This window comes from Tribolium castaneum, chromosome 8, assembly GCF_031307605.1.
Source record: "Tribolium castaneum strain GA2 chromosome 8, icTriCast1.1, whole genome shotgun sequence".
NCBI classification, from domain to species: domain Eukaryota; kingdom Metazoa; phylum Arthropoda; class Insecta; order Coleoptera; family Tenebrionidae; genus Tribolium; species Tribolium castaneum.
In genome coordinates, this window is record NC_087401.1 from 14,541,357 (window position 1) to 14,557,997 (window position 16,641).

Sequence of the window (16,641 nt, forward strand, 5' to 3'; positions counted from 1 at the left end):
TAGGATATAAGCGCCGATGTCGTCACAAATTCGGTTTAAATTCTCACGTTAGATGGCGCCACGGTACGGTCTGCAAGCTTTTCGCTAGATGGCGCTGCCGTCAGTCAGCGCCGCCGCCGCCTTCAATCAAAGATGGCGCTGCTGGCCTCCATTTTAATTTTTTTTTTTTATTTTTTAAACTTCCCGCCAATATCAGATGATGATGATGATGATGATGATGATGATGATGGCCGACCGACGCAACACACCACACACCCCCGCGCGTTTGCGAATTTTGGGGTTGTGAAATTTTTGGTTTTTGGGGTTGTGAAATTTTGAATATATGATTTTTGAAATGTGCAATTTTGAATACATGAAGTATACAAAACATGCTGTATTGAGTTAAGCAAAATATCAGAAAATCACGCTTGTCACTAATAACTAATAAAGGAAAGTCATTATTTTATCGATAAGGAAATCGAGCAAAACATGCTGTATTGAGTTAAGCAAAATATCAGAAAATCACGCTTGTCACTAATAACTAATAAAGGAAAGTCATTATTTTATCGATAAGGAAATCGAGGTTAAAATCCTGATTAGGATTATTATTTTTTTTGTTTTCAGAAAAAAAAACAATAATATGTAACACATTATGTATTTATAAAATAATATTTTACATTAATATGAGTATTTTAAAAATAATATATTAAAACAAAACAACATACAATATATCATATATTTACATACGGTACAAACGAGGTAGGTAGGTATAGGTAGGGTAGGTATAGGTAGGTTTTTTTTATTTTTTTTATTTTTTTTTATTTTTTTTTATTTTTTTTTTTTGTCAAGCCGAAGGTTTTTTTGCGGGGGGTTGAGAGAGGTGATCTGGTCTGTGTCTAGGATTTTCCCCTAACAACCCCCCAATAACCTTCGGCTTGACTTTTTGTTTTTAGACTGGCTAATAATAATAAAGTTAAAAAAAGATTATGACGACGTCTAACAACAGTGGTGTGGATTTTTGGACTTCTGGAGATCGTCCTCTGTCCTAAAGCCTGAATCCTGTTGATGATGTGAGGCGCAGTGGTCCTCCCCTATTGGCGATGATTCCATCTGTTGAACTGAACTTAAAAAGAAAAAAAACTAAACATATAAAATGAAAAACTTACTTATCCTAAAAAAATCAGCGGTCTTTTTGTTGTTGTCCTTCTCACATCTATCGGTTGATCTGAGAATGAAAAGAAAAAATTATATTTGGAATTATTAAATAAATATACTTATTTTATATGTAAAATGGAAACTTACTTTTCCTGAAAAAAATTAGAGGTTTCCTTTGCTGGTGTCATAAGTCCTAATGGTAGGCTTGTAGATGATGATGATGATGTTAATGATACGCAATTCATCAGTCCGTCAGTAGATCTAGAAGAAAAAATAAAATCAAAAGTTTCTTATTGTACATACAAGATAAAAACTTACGTATCCTGAAAAGAAGTTGATTTATTTTTTTCAAAGTGGCTTTTTAATCTTCGGAACATAGCCTAAAACAATTGCTATTATTATTATTTATAAATGGATATTTAAAATTGATTATACATCTTTGTCTTCTACAGTAGCGTTTTCTTTCAAATTTATATATATTTTTGGATTTGAATTACTCGATTTCTAAAATAAAATATTAAGTAACAAATTAATAAAACGAATAAAGTTTTCCTTACCTGTATAGCAAGCAGTTTTTCTGATATATTTTCTTTTAATCGTAGTTCATATTTTAGAGCCCGTTCTACCGTTTTTGCTTTTTGAAATGATAAATCTTTACTGGATAATACCATTTCAACTAATTGTATTTTTAACCCTCCGTTGATTTCGATTGGAAAATATGCGATTTTACATATATTTATATCAAATTCACTAATTATCTGCAGAGCATTTATTATGATATTATCCCAAGGTCGCTTTACGTATATAAAATTAAATAAGATATTTAGATTCGACGTCTCCATTTCGAAATATGTGATAATATTTGAATTGTTTATGTTATAGTATTTTGTGAGATCAGTGATCTCTTCTTTACGTGGATTACCTTCTATATAAATATCCACGTCTGTATACGCTGTTGTGTAGCCTTTTATGAATGCTGCGTATCCTCCACTCAAAAAAGATTTCCGTCCATTTGAATTTAAATTTGCTAACGTCTTCCATACTTTTTGGAGAATTATTTTTTCTTTAAGGTCGTATACACTGCTTAAGAATTCTTCAAGTTCTAGTGTAGTTAATCGAAATTCAATATTTGGTAACGACATTATAACGACATTATATATATATATTTTTTTTAAGACAGTTTTTCGACTACACTACGTTTGACTAGACACTACTCGAAATACCATGTACATGAACGTCTTTATATAAAGTTGGGTTGAACAACAGGATGAGACATGAAAACCACAATTTCCGTTGATAAATAAATTTTAATTAGGGGCAAGATAGTAATTGATAAGATAAAAATTACAAATCACAGTAACAAAGACTAATCACAATAACAAAGTTATAGACAAGACAGTAATTGATAAGATAAAAAACCACAAACCACAATAAATATCACACGTGTAACCCTATGACTAACAGAAATAGAATGTTTCTAACCACAATTTCCGTTGATAAATAAATTTTAATTAGGAGCAAGATAGTAATTGATAAGATAAAAAACCACAAATCACAATAATATTACACGTGTAACCTTGTGACTAACAAGAAGGGAATGTTCATTAATAATTTATTATTTCATTATTACATGTTGTTATAATTGTATTTTACTAATTGTATATTTTTATTTAATTCTTGTAGAATAAGGTACCTATAAGCCTAAAACTAAAAAAATATACATAAATATTGAAATTATTTTTCGTAATACTTACAGACATGTTTAATATACTTCTCTACAATGCCCATGCTTGTCAGCTTGGTAACCTGGAAGACATTTGTTTTTATTGTGGGGTAAAGGTTCTATTTTAACATCATCTATTTCAGTATTCTCATAAGAATCAATTTTTTCGTTGGTTTGTTTTTTATTTGTATTTTTCATTTTTTTGCTGTTAGTTATAGTTTTTGGTATGGTCGTTCTTTTTTTATCTAATGTATTATATTCTTTTTCCAATTTTTTAATTCGATTCGTTAGTTCATTAGTATTATTCATTAACATTTTCCATTTGATATCAATTTTATTATTCATATGAGTGTCAAGTATAGTTGTAATTTTATTGTTCATTCTTTTATCTAGCACATTGGTAATTGAATTAATAATATTGTTAATATTTTTAAGTTTACTATCTAAGATTCCTATTTTACTGTTCATCTCTTTATCATATTGTTTAAACTTCTCAAATACTTTATGTAAATCAAATAAAATTTGTTCCATTTTATTAAAATGATTTTCAATTATTTCCTTATTGATTATTAAGTTGGTTTTCTCTTTTTTAAATAGATTATCTATTATATTTATTTTTTTAGTTATATCGAAAATATGTTTTTCTATATTGTTTATTGATTTATTTAATTTATCATCAATTTCAATAGGTATTATATTATTAATTATGTTCTCAAACTTATCATTTAGGATTTTACGAGTATATTGTTCCATTTTATTAAAATGATTTTCAATTATTTCCTTATTGATTGTTAAGTTGGTTTTCTCTTTTTCAAAGAGATTATTTATTTTGTTTATTTTTTTAGTTAAATCGAAAATATGTTTTTCTATTTTGTTTATTGATTTATTTAATTTATCATCAATTTCAGTGGGTATTATATTATTAATTATGTTCTCAAATTTATCATTTAGGATATTACGAGTATATCCTGATGATATTGAGTTACGTCCGAACAAGTCGATAACCATTATAAAACTGATTAAAACAAGATAAATTTTAATGTTATATATAAGTTTGGAAGGAATAATAATAAAAATACAAAATAAGGATTAGATATTTTATTTTTTGTAATTAATATACACGCTTGATTTTGAAAGTTATAAAATTTATAAAAAAACATTATCCAATTGATATACAACACCAATGCTGAAAATCAAAAAATGAATATAATTTTAATATTAAATACTAAAAATATTGTTTTACCTGAAATACATATTAATAAAGAAGAAATTAAAATGGAAGTGTCAGTTTTGTTAGTCCTTAGGAATGTAAAGAATAAACTTAGACCGTAGTGAAGTATCGATACTGCTAATCCCATTAAAGCTCCATAATACCCAGCCATTGTAATATATGTTTTTTTGGAAAAACACATTATCATTATTATTAAAAATCCTATTGCATTAAAAGCGTAAGTAACTGAAAAAATCAGAATTGAAATCTAAAAATTAAATTTATTATCACTTACAAAAAAACGATAAAAGAAGTGAAAAGTCATCGCCTTTTTTAATTACTCGTACGTCCCAAGAAATATCTTTATTAATTTCCTCCTCTTCATTATTTTGGTTTTTTTTGTTCTTTTCATTCTTTTCGTTTTTTTTGTTCTTTTCTTTAACGTTGAAACCTGTATTTAATTTTGTCATCGTGTTTTGTGTTAAAAACCCCAAGATGTTCTGATACATGGAAACAGTTGTTTTTTTTTTATATAATATTTCTTATCTGCAGTTGGTTCTAAATTTATACTCGAAAGATAATGACTCATACTTATTGAATTTTCATTTAAAATTACTATAATTAAATTAAATTAAACTAAACTAAATTAAACTAAATTAAACTAAATTGAACGAATCTAATCTAAATTAAGATTATGGAAACATGGTAATTGCTTCTGATATTGCATTATAACTTCCGACTCGATCTTGAATAATTATATAGTAGGCTTTTGTATGAATTGGAAAATTTTCTGAACTTTCAATTTCGATTGTGGCATCCATTTCGGAAGAGAAAGCATTTTCGTGTACATTAGTCGTACAGTCAATTATAAATAAAGGTGAATTTTTATATTCATTATAATTTAAAAATGGTTGATGGCGATTTTTTTGATAATAGGTTTTATAAAACTCAGTATAAGCATCATAAGCTTCTTCATAATAATTTTTTGTAAAATCAAGTCTCCACTTATCGTAAGGAATATATCTGCTGTTAATTTTTAATCTTATATTTTGTAAGTTAATATGATCAAAATGAGTGCTATTTTTTCGTGAATTAAAATCTCGTTCAGTTTGAAAAAATACAATAATCCAATTAGGACGTTCAACATGTTGAATGGTTTGAATTTTCCATGAAGTTGTTTTAGCGTCTGGTAAATCCTTAGACTGTATTTCCCATTTTTGAAAAGCTAATGGAATTGCACGATTTTTTTTTATTGAATCAAGTAACTGAAGTTGAATTTTAGCAGCAGGATAAACATGTAAAGCTACTAAATTCATATCTGTTATAGTAATTCGAGCTTTTCTTACTCCTGTACTCACATAACAATTATCATCTGTTCTAGATCTTACTAAACTTATTTTATGAGTGCCACACATAATACGTTCATAAGTAAATGGTAAATTTAACATTTGAGATAATTTTAATTTAAGAGAAAACTTTTTAGTTCTCGGATCAAATGTATAAAGTTGATCATTTAAATTTTTTGTCCATCCTAGAGACTGATATTCCTCAAATTCATTTTTCATAAAACAAAGATATGTTTTAACTGTTGAAACCAAACCAACTTGGTCTACACTATCTATTTCAGTATTATTAAGGTAATATGAAATAGAATCAAATAAAAATGGACCGATATTATTGGTTAAAGTAACTTGACCAAATGCTTCTTCAGTTGTGTTTGCAGGAAGTGGATCCCATTCTAAGGTACAATTGATTTTAATATATGATTTTTTCCATAATATCCATACGTTTTCTTGATTAATAATAAAATTTATGCGATCATTATTTCTAAATAGTTGATTTTGAGGATTATATGTGTGTTCTTCTGTCCTTTCAATACTTTCGTCTTGTGTAGGTTTTCGAAAGATTTGGAGTACGTTTGATATTAACGACATTGTAACCTAATGATTTTAAAATCTTGATACTTTTTGAGGTTAATTTTGTTTTCGATTTTAAGGTTAGTTTTTTTGTAGATTTTAAGTTTTTTGAAGAACCACTTGTTATAGCTAATGAACGGCTAGATGGTTCATTTGGTACTGATAAGAAACTGGTGGAACTCTCATCTTTATAGATTAATCTCATATTCAATATTATTTTCTTTCAATTTTTAATGCTAATTGAATATTGATTGTTTGCCCGTTAAAATCAATTAATTCACTGTTTTGATCAACAAGTTTTAGGGTAATATTTTCTATGACTTGTTGTCTATCTATAGGTAAATAAATATGATTTTGGGGACTTATTACAATTTGTTCAGCTGGACTTACAGTAATTGGACTTTGATATAAACTATGATATAAATTTCCGTTTAAATATGAGCCTTCTATTATATTACAGTCTACCCTTATTGAATTTGCCTTGATAATATTTACAGGTAAATCGCTTTCATGTAATTGATTTGCTTGTAATATTTTATTGGAAAAGCCTAGGATTTTAGAAATTGAATCAGCTGGCGTAAAGTCTATTTCGTATATGCTTTTTATTTCACACTTTAATGTATTTATATTTGGTTTTAATGAAAAAAATGTATTTCTTTCTTTCTCACTTACTTCACTTCCAACTAAATTATCTTGAATGTATTTTTCGATATCTGAAATTTCAAATGTTCCTTTAGGAAGACGAATTACGTTTTGTGTTCTAACAATTTGATTATTTGAAGGATTTTTGGTTATTGTGTTATAATATAACTTATCAGTACCATCTTCAATATTTGGTATGTGATTATAAGTATCTAATCCAATTAGTGCTAGAGAATATATATAATTATTATCAATATAAATTGGTGGTGACAGATTAACACTCAAAACACTTTTCGTATCAGTAAATAAAAGAAGAACAAACATGACAACTGTTAGAATGAAACTGATTTAATTTAATTATGTTTCATATTATATAGAAATTTTAAACACAAATGTCCACAATTATAGGTTAGATTTTGAAATTTATCATGGTTATAATAAATTTTACAGTTTTTAAAATAATTAATTAGGGATTTTGGTGGCTTAAAGTTGCCAAAACTATCAAAATAATGCACAATTTTTTTATTTTTTTTATAAGCTACCCAATGTGTGCCTTCTCCTTTATTATCATCAAGATTTACTATTCCACTTTCATAATTAAAACAATGTTGTGGTAATTTATCTTTCATAAATACACCTCGAAAATCTGTAAGTTTTAAGATTTTAGCATATTTTAGTAAATTTTGATTAGTTAATGCTTTCTTGGGTAGCTTTATTGGGAGTTTTTTGAAAATTTTTTTAAAAATAAGCCATATCCTTTTCGCAAACGTTTTAAATAAAGACCGCTTCCTTTTTTTCCAATAGCTATTGCTTCCATAGTTTTATTATGCCGTTGTGCTTCTTCTAATTTTTTCTGTGCACTTTTTGCATTATTTACTGCACGAGCCACTGTAGCAGCACCAGCACCTAAACTTCCTAGTGCACTAAGTCCACCAAAAATTAAAGGTAAAAGTGGTATAAGTCCTCCTTTTTTAATAGGGATAATTCTAGGGACTTTAATATTTTTTTTCCCTCCTGCTGCTTTAACTGCTGCTCGTGCGTGTTTTAGAATAGTACTTATTTTATGATTTTCTGTTAAACCACTTTTTCTTAGACTATTAATAATACCAGCTTGAAATCCAATTCGTTTTTTTGTATTACATCTTTTTCTTAAATTCATTTTTGTCTTTCCATTATGTTGTTGTTGTTGTTGTTGTTGTTGTTGTTGTTGTTGTTGTTGTTGTTGACGTGTTTTTTTCATTCCTCTTCCACATTTACGAGTTCTTTTTATTCCTCTTTGACATTTACGAGTTTTTTTCTTCTTAATTGTTTTCTTCTTTGTTGTTCTTTTAATACCCATTCCGAGTTTTCTTTTTAGTTTCATAATATTTGTTACCAACCACGCACTTGCTTTTTCACCAAATTTAGCGTCTTTTGATATTACACGTGACCAGGCTTTGTTTTCCAAAATTTGATCAGCTTTATGTCTATCTTTCAAATTATTTGATTTAGAGTATTCTATATCGTGAACTTTACAATACTGATCAAGTTTATTTATTCCTGGATCTTGTCGATTAAGTCTTTTTGCTAACTTTGTACCAGGACCACAGTATTGATACCCCGGAAGATGCAATTCGATCGGTAACTTGTTTATGCTGCTATTAAGTAAACCTTCACCTCTCGCCATTAAGCACTAACTGACTAAATTAGTAAAACAAACATCAATTTATAGTGTTGCAGATAAAAAATTTGTTTAGTATCAGTTCATAGTCCATTGTAACAAGAATACTAATTATGCGTGTCATTAAACAAAAATTTTCCTTACCGGTTATCAATTATGAAAATATTAATACAAGCGAATTAAAATTACATTATAAACATGGTCGATTGTTTCCAAATTCAATTCGTTGTATAATATGTGGACCATCCGGAAGTGGAAAAACAAATATAATGTTAAGTTTAATTTTTCATCCGAATGGATTGAAATTTGAAAATTTGTATATATATTGTAAATCACTATACCAGATAAAATATCAGTTACTTAAATCAGTTTTAAATAAAGTTAAAGAAATAGGGTATTACCAATATGATGATAATGAAAAAATAATATCCCCAAACAAATGTAAAACAAATTCTATTTTTATATTTGACGATGTTGCCACATCTAATCAGAATAAAATAAGATCGTTTTTTTGTATGGGACGTCATCGAGGATTAGACATGTTTTATTTATCACAAACATATGTTAAAATTCCTAAACATTTATTACGTGACAATGTAAATTTTTTAATTTTATTAAAACAAGATGAAAAAAATTTAAAATATATATACGAAGAACATGTTGGAACAGATATGAGTTTTGCAAAATTTAAAAACATATGCGATGAATGTTGGAAAAATAAATATGGTTTTCTTGTTATAAATAAAGAAGATGAAATTACAGCTGGTCGTTATCGGAAAGGTTTCGATCAATTTATTTTAATATAATATATAAATATACCTTATTATTGAAAACATAATCAGTAGTAAATAAACCATCGAAATGGATACTACATTATCTCCGCAAAAAAAACGTATCAAAAAAAAAATATTAGAAACTGCAAATGTTGTTAGAAACAAATATAAAGCAATTAGAAATTATCAAAAAAATCAAGATGAATCGTTAAATCAATTTTTTAAACCTGTTTCAAATACGCTTACGAATATTGTTTCACATTTAACAAAACCTCGAGAACAAGATAAGATAAAAAAAGACATGGACGAAGATCATCTAAAAAAAGAAGATAACCATGTTGATTCTAAATATGATGATGATGATGATGATGATGATGATGATAAAGATAAGATTAAAAAAGAAGATAAAGGAGATAACAGTAATGATTCTGATACTGATAATATTGAAAAAGATGATATAATACAGCAGACGTTAAAATTATTGAAAACAAACAAACATGATAAAATCTATGGTCCAAAAATAAATCCTATTAATGACAGTATGAAATTAGGAAGAAAAGTTTTGAAAATTAAAAATAACGGTTTTTTACAAATAGGTAATGATATGTTTCAAGGTACTGATGGACTTTATGAATTAGTATTTCATAAACGCCCAAATGAAAAAAAAATTTCTATTAATGATATGAATAATTATTTAAGAATTATTAAACTTACAAATTTGCATCGAATTGATCCTGAGAATAAATTTAGTCGAATAAAAGGAAGTAAAAATTATAAATATTTAAAATACATAAAACCATTAGTTAAGAAAAATCCTACAAAACTTCAAACAATTTCAAAACAAAGAGAAAACACAACTTCAAAACAAACAGGAAAAGGGTTAATGTCTCCTACTTTATCAAAACGAAACTTCAAATTAAATCGCATACGAAATTGTATATATAACGAAAAACCCGTTGAAGTGAAATATTGGAATGATATAAATGAATTAGTAACAAGATTAGCATATTTACATGGGGAATTACAGGCTGGAAATGATAATAATATTAATGAAATATATGAAATTGAAGATGAATTAAGAGAAGAAGGGGTTATATATTAAAAAGCACAGTAAAAAAAAATCATTTATCGTTAAGATGCCTATCGATGTGTTCGGGCGTGAAACATCATTACATAGAAATTTAGCAGGTTTAACTGGTACAAATCAACGGAAGCAAATTGTGTACGCGTTTAAGTTTACAAAAGACGGTGATTACGACATGGAAAATAAAAAAATTACAAATGTGCAATTACCAGTAAAAGCAATGGATGTAGCAAATAAAAAATATATTGATAATATTGAAAACGTTTTTACGGAAAAATTTCAAATTTTGCAAGATGATCTAACAAACAAAAATTTACAATTTTTAGAATTAAAAAGAAAATTTTTGGATTATTTATTAAGAGAAAAAGGATATGTTAAAGCATTAAAGGACTTAAATGGAAATATTGCTGAAGGTGATCGAATTTGGAATGAAAAATACAAAATTATTAATAATACTTTAGAACAACAAAATAACAGTTTAAAAACATTACAACAGGGCATTAAAGAAAAAGTGGATAATATTCATTCGGAAATTCAGCATGTACAAAATCAATTCATTGAAGTAAAAAATGAGTGGTCAAAAATAATTGAATCCCACACAAATGCTATTAATATGTTGGTTAAACAAATTAATGATCATTTATCATTAGATATTAGCCGATTAAGAACCACAAATCCCTCACAATCATCATCATCATCATCACCATCTTCTCCATTGTCAAAGAAGAAAAAGAAGAACAAAAGAAGTTTAGAGCCGGTCGTTGATGATAAAGTTAGTGAAAGTGTTGAAACAGTGTATCAAAAAAAGAAGAAAAAAGAAGTGAACTAGACTCAACAGGTATAAAGAAGTGAACTAGACTCAACAGGTATAAAAAATGAAAAAATTAGCAAAGCAAAATTTCAGTGTAAAAGAACAAATTGTAAATGAACTTTTTTCTAACGCTCGTCGCAACTTTAAAAGAAGACATACTATTATTAAACATTTAAATGATCTCTGGCAAGCTGATATAGCTGATTTTCAAAAGTATTCAAAACAAAACAGAGGATATAAATACATATTAGTTGTTATCAATTGTTTTTCTAAATTTGTTTGGTTAAAACCCTTAAAAACAAAATCAGCTCCGGAGGTGACAAAAGCAATGAAATCCATTTTATTAGAAAATAAAAAACAACAATTAACTCCAGAGAATTTACAAACGGATGCTGGAACTGAATTTTTTAATTCAAATTTTAAAAAACTAATGCAACAATTTAAAATTAACCACTATCGTACATTTAGCATTAAAAAAGCTGCAATAGCTGAACGCGTAATTCGTACAATTAAAACAAAAATATTCAAATTATGTTTATTATTAGGAACATATAAATGGATTGATAAAATTGAAAAAATTGCTAAAGAATATAATGCGTCAAAGCATCGTACAACTGGAAAAGCTCCTATTGAAGTAAATAGTTCAAATCAGCATGAATTAATGAGTAAATATAATAGATTAAAAATTGTTGATTCTAATCAAAAATTTAAAATTGGAGATTTTGTGCGTATAAGCAAAGAAAAATTTTTATTTGAAAAAGGATATACCCCTAACTGGAGTACAGAAATTTTTAAGATAATAAAAGTAAATCTGACAAATCCGGTGACATACCTATTGGAAGATTTAGAAGGTCAACCAATAAAAGGAGGATTTTATCAAGCAGAACTAAAAAAAACAAATTTCAAGGACGAATATTTGGTAGAAAAAATATTAAACCGCAAAGGAGATAAAGTTCTTGTACGGTGGTTAGGGTTTCCAACTGATAAGGATAGCTGGATAGGTATAAAAGAATTATTGTGAGGGTGTTTATTTTAGTCACATGCACACTTTTAATAATAATGAGTACTAATAATACATTATTAGCTCAAGTATTAGAATGTGAACAAATAATTCTTTATCTTCGAAATCTCATGCGACAAGAACTTTTGAAAATACACCGAATGGATTTATTTGAAATTTATGGACATCTACCAGAGTTTTATCAAGATGATGATAATATAAGGAGCGCGTTACCCTGTTTGGAACATTATGTGTTAAGTGCTGATGTAGATGTAAACGACGGACCACCACCATCAGCTGAATCGTGTTTTCTTTGTAAGAGTGCAAACACTGCAAACAAAGAGTGAAGATGAATCCGAATTTTCTAATTGTTTTTGGAACTTTGTTTCAAAACATAGTGTATATTTATTACCATCCTCCAACCAAGGACATCGTCGAATCATACATTTGTTTCAATAAATTAAATTCTACATGGCCTGAAAATTGGTATGAACTTCATCAAAATCAAACTTCGTTAAACATAGTGTATGAAATGAAAATCCCAAGTGACCACCTACTCAACAATAATGAAACGAATGTGGTGAACCAAACAGTGACAACGGAATTTCTGTCATCTTTTGTAATTCCTTACAAATTACGGCTGGTTTTTAAAAACAGACAGTATCATGATACGGATTGGAAATACTTACTTAAAAGTGATAAAATCGATATCATGTTAAGTTCTCAACAATATAAAAATTTATCTGCATCTTCTATAGTAACCAAAAATAAATTATCACATTATGATGACTTTTTTAAAAGATTTAATACAATTGAAAACATAACTAAAGCTAATAATTTAATAAGTAACCAAAATTTTACCTTTTTTTTAATTTGTGTAATAGTAGGAGTCACAGTGTTATTAGGTATAATAATTAATGTAATTTTATATTCTTTGTTACACCGTTTTACTAGTAGGAATTATGATGTTTGTAATCGTAATAATGTATGATGTAGTTTTATATACTTTTCTGTTATATAAACTTATGTTCTTGTAAAAATAAACTTTATAAATGAAACTAGTTTAAATTTGTTTTTATTTGTTAATTTCTTGTTCCTTATTTTTCCTGCCTCCTATTTTTACATTTTTGTAATTTTTAAATTTTAAGTACAGACTTTTAAATTTTCGCGATTTTAGATTTTTGAATTTGCCACCAATATTTGAAATATCCGCCATTTTGAAAAATCTAAATTCCCCCCTCCACCATAAACGTGACTGCTGTGACGTCACACGCGACGTTATTATGTTTTGATTGGCTGTTTTATTAAATATATTTTTTGAAGGGAGAGAAGATTAAGTATTTTAAAAAAATATTCCTATTTTGCTTAGTTTCACGAAAGTAATACATCTGAAAACATGACGCGAATTATTATCGTTATTATTATAACTTTAATTGGGTATTCATCTTGTAAAAGTGTTGTTAGTGAAGTGAACGGTAATGATGATAATACAAACTGTACAAACCGATATTTATCTCAGTACTTAACAAATTTTGGATATCTACAACGTGAAAATCAAACTGAAGAAAACAGAACTTTTGAAGAGTTAAAATTTAATGAAAATAATTTTTCTGATGCCTTACTAGAATTTCAACGTACATATAATTTACCTTCTACCGGAAAAATTAACAACGAAACACTCAATTTCATAAAACAGCCGAGATGTGGAATGAAAGATGTATTATCTGAATATACATTGCATTTAACAAAGTGGAATAAAACCTCATTAAATTGGATGATATATACAAATAGTCGTTTTGAACGCAAAGTAGCTGTAAGGGCATTTGAGATTTGGCAAAAACATACTAGTTTAAAATTTTTTGAAACTCGTCAACCTGAAAATGCTAATATATTTATCGTATTTACATCGACTGAGCATACATTTTATATAATGAATAATATTCAAAAATGTTTTGCAAATTTTGATGGAAAAGGTAATGTGTTAGCTCACGCATATTTTCCCGATGGTGTAACTAATTTTACGGAAATACATTTAGACTCAAGTGAAAATTGGTCCTACAAAATACATGATGAAGATAATTTTTCACAACAAAATGATTCAGTTAATTTATTAGTAGTTTTATTACATGAAATAGGTCATACATTAGGACTTTCTCACAGTACAAATAAAGATGCTATAATGTTTCCTTATTATAAGTTAAGTAAATCTCTTAATACTTTAGATCTTCATGTTGATGATATATATGGTATAACAAGTTTATATGGTTACCCAATTTTAACTGACCCAAAAGTGATTCACAATTCGAGTACCACATATTCAATAAAAAATCTAACAACATCATTATCATCATCAACAACAACAACAACAACAACAACAACAACAACAACAACAACAACACCATCAACAACAACAAAAATACAAATAAATAAAATACCTTTAATTCCTGATTTATGTTCGCTAAAAAAATTTAATCATTTTTTAATTATTCAAAGTCATTTATATATTATTTATAATGAATGGTTTTGGATAATAGATTTTAATAATATGAAAGATTACGGTCAACCAATGAAAATTATAACTTGGCTAACATTTTTACCTAAAAATTTTACTAAAATTACTGCTATTGCTAGACGACCTTCCTCCGATGAAATTTTATTAATTATAAATGATATGATTTATATTGTTTCTTTGCCAAATTGGAGTCTTAAATATGGATATCCTAAAAAAATTTCACAAGAATTTAAATTAAATGTACCTATCAGAGCAATGGTTAACAATTATGATGGACAATTATATCTTTTTTCTGATGATAAATATGTAACAATAAACACTCATCATAATTATAGATCAAATTTAGGACTTATATCAAAAGATTTTAATGGTATACCAAATAAAATTACAGGAGCAATTCGTTTTACAAACGGAAAAATATATTTTTTTACTAAAAAAAATTACTATGAGTATGATGAATTTACTAATACTTTAATTAGAGCTGGCAAAAAGGATTTATCAATTTTTGGAATTAATTGTCCTAACGAACCAATCTTATTACAATTAAAGAATTTAATCTCTTCACTTATTCATTTTAATACAAAATATGAGGAAGCAAACGATGAGGATGAGAATGAGTAATTTTGATAAGATTAGTTAACCGCAAACGTAGATAAACAGATGTAAAAAATTGAATTATTAATTTTTTTAAGGTTAATTAACCATAAATATAAATAGATACATTTTTTGATAAATTTCAACTATAAAAACAGTCTGATTGAATTTAGGTGTTAATCTTAAAGTGACTGCGTTAATATGAAACCAAATCGACTAGAACTTCTATGTCAGAAATGTATTATAGAAAATTGTTGGAATAATCGAGAGAAGTTATATCAAGTTTTGAAATATTTACATGCGATGATACCAACGAAAATTTTTCATGAATTCTTAATCGCATTACCAACGATAAGGTGGCAGAAAATTTTCGAGAACAAGAAACCATATTATGCAAAAAATCCTGGTTCAGATGAAGATTTCATCGAAGGTCTTGAAATCTACGAGAATAATAACAGAAAATTGATGGATTATAAATACGATAAATATATTGATGATGATAATTTGTACTTGCATATCATGTTTGAAGTTGCAGTTTACGATTTGTATTTACCTTTTTTTGGTGCATCAACAATGTGTTTAAAAGGTAATTATTATAAATTTAAAAGTGTAAACAAAAAGTTTCGTTATTGTATAGACTGTTATAAGTTTTATAAGAATTTATATAAAAATGTACAAGATTCATGTATTTTTTCGTTTAAACAATGTTATGAACATACTATAATAAGAACAATTGATTTTGGAAATTACGTTAAGGATGATTTATTTTGGTGTGCATTATGTATTAAAAAACCTTTGTTTGCTAACACTTCATCAACTTGTAGAAAAACTTGTAAGTTGAAATAAAACTATAATTTTATTACAAGTGTTTTATTTGATTTTTAGATAAATACAATAATACAATACAATACAGATAACAGATATTTTAAAAATTAATATAATACTTTCCATATATCAATATGAAGTATCGTTCTATTACATATTATATCTAATCTTACTTTAAACGTATAATTTAAAAAATGTACTATTTTTATATAGTGTTCTTGATCGTCTAGTGGCGGATCTCCTACATTGATGAAGGCAAATGATAAATGATGTTGTAGATCTAATGGTATAACTACATCTTCAATTATGTTTTTTATGATGAGTGTTTCATCTGAAAATTAAAAAAATATATATATAATTAATTGTATGTAATAAAATAATCAAACATTTTAACTTACCGACAGAAAGATCATTGTTGCCCATGAATATCAAATTCATTGTGATGATGGAATATTCAACATGTAAAACTAATCACTGTTTAAAGTGGATCGCATATATATAGGAATGAATCCCCTCTATAACACATTTATCAAAGAAAAACAAGAATTTCTGTGGTCGTGATGCAAAATAACAAACAAAATTTTATTTTTTTCCTTCAAATATACATGATTAGATACGATATGATATCAATAATCAAAATGTGGTTTAATCTTCTTCCTAACTTGAAAACAAACAAACACAAACAAAAACAAAAACAGGAAATTCTTAGATATAATATGATTTTATGAAAAAAAGTGGAAGTAATTAGTTTTTTCGT

At 26.9% G+C, this 16,641-nt stretch overlaps 2 protein-coding genes and 1 long non-coding RNA gene across 12 annotated transcripts in view; 1 reads left to right on the forward strand and 2 right to left on the reverse strand.

The window, feature by feature from the left end:
- LOC103313387 (uncharacterized) overlaps positions 1-16,641 on the forward strand; it is a 233,663-nt gene that overhangs the window by 60,739 nt on the left and 156,283 nt on the right. The window lies entirely within an intron of this gene.
- On the reverse strand, positions 619-8,425 carry LOC135265216 (uncharacterized). 9 transcript variants are annotated; one of them, XR_010335085.1, is made up of 9 exons: positions 4,363-8,425; positions 4,101-4,289; positions 2,889-4,043; positions 1,692-2,841; positions 1,570-1,638; positions 1,453-1,514; positions 1,282-1,395; positions 1,146-1,204; positions 619-1,097 (listed from the first exon to the last, which is right to left on the reverse strand). XR_010335085.1 is itself a non-coding variant. In XM_064358289.1 (8 exons), the coding sequence occupies exons 3-8, from the start codon at positions 1,803-1,805 to the stop codon at positions 976-978; spliced, it is 540 nt and encodes a 179-aa protein (XP_064214359.1). In that variant the 5' UTR covers positions 1,806-1,892; positions 2,057-2,841; positions 2,889-3,356; the 3' UTR covers positions 619-975. The 9 variants fall into 9 exon arrangements, 3 of the variants coding, with proteins under 3 accessions (XP_064214359.1, XP_064214358.1, XP_064214357.1); XR_010335084.1 differs by having other exon boundaries at positions 2,893-4,043; positions 4,101-4,313; XR_010335083.1 differs by having other exon boundaries at positions 1,692-2,835; positions 4,101-4,313.
- LOC135266880 (uncharacterized) lies at positions 15,914-16,627 on the reverse strand. The gene is made up of 2 exons (XR_010335088.1): positions 16,283-16,627; positions 15,914-16,215 (listed from the first exon to the last, which is right to left on the reverse strand). It is a non-coding gene; the product is annotated as an uncharacterized LOC135266880 (long non-coding RNA).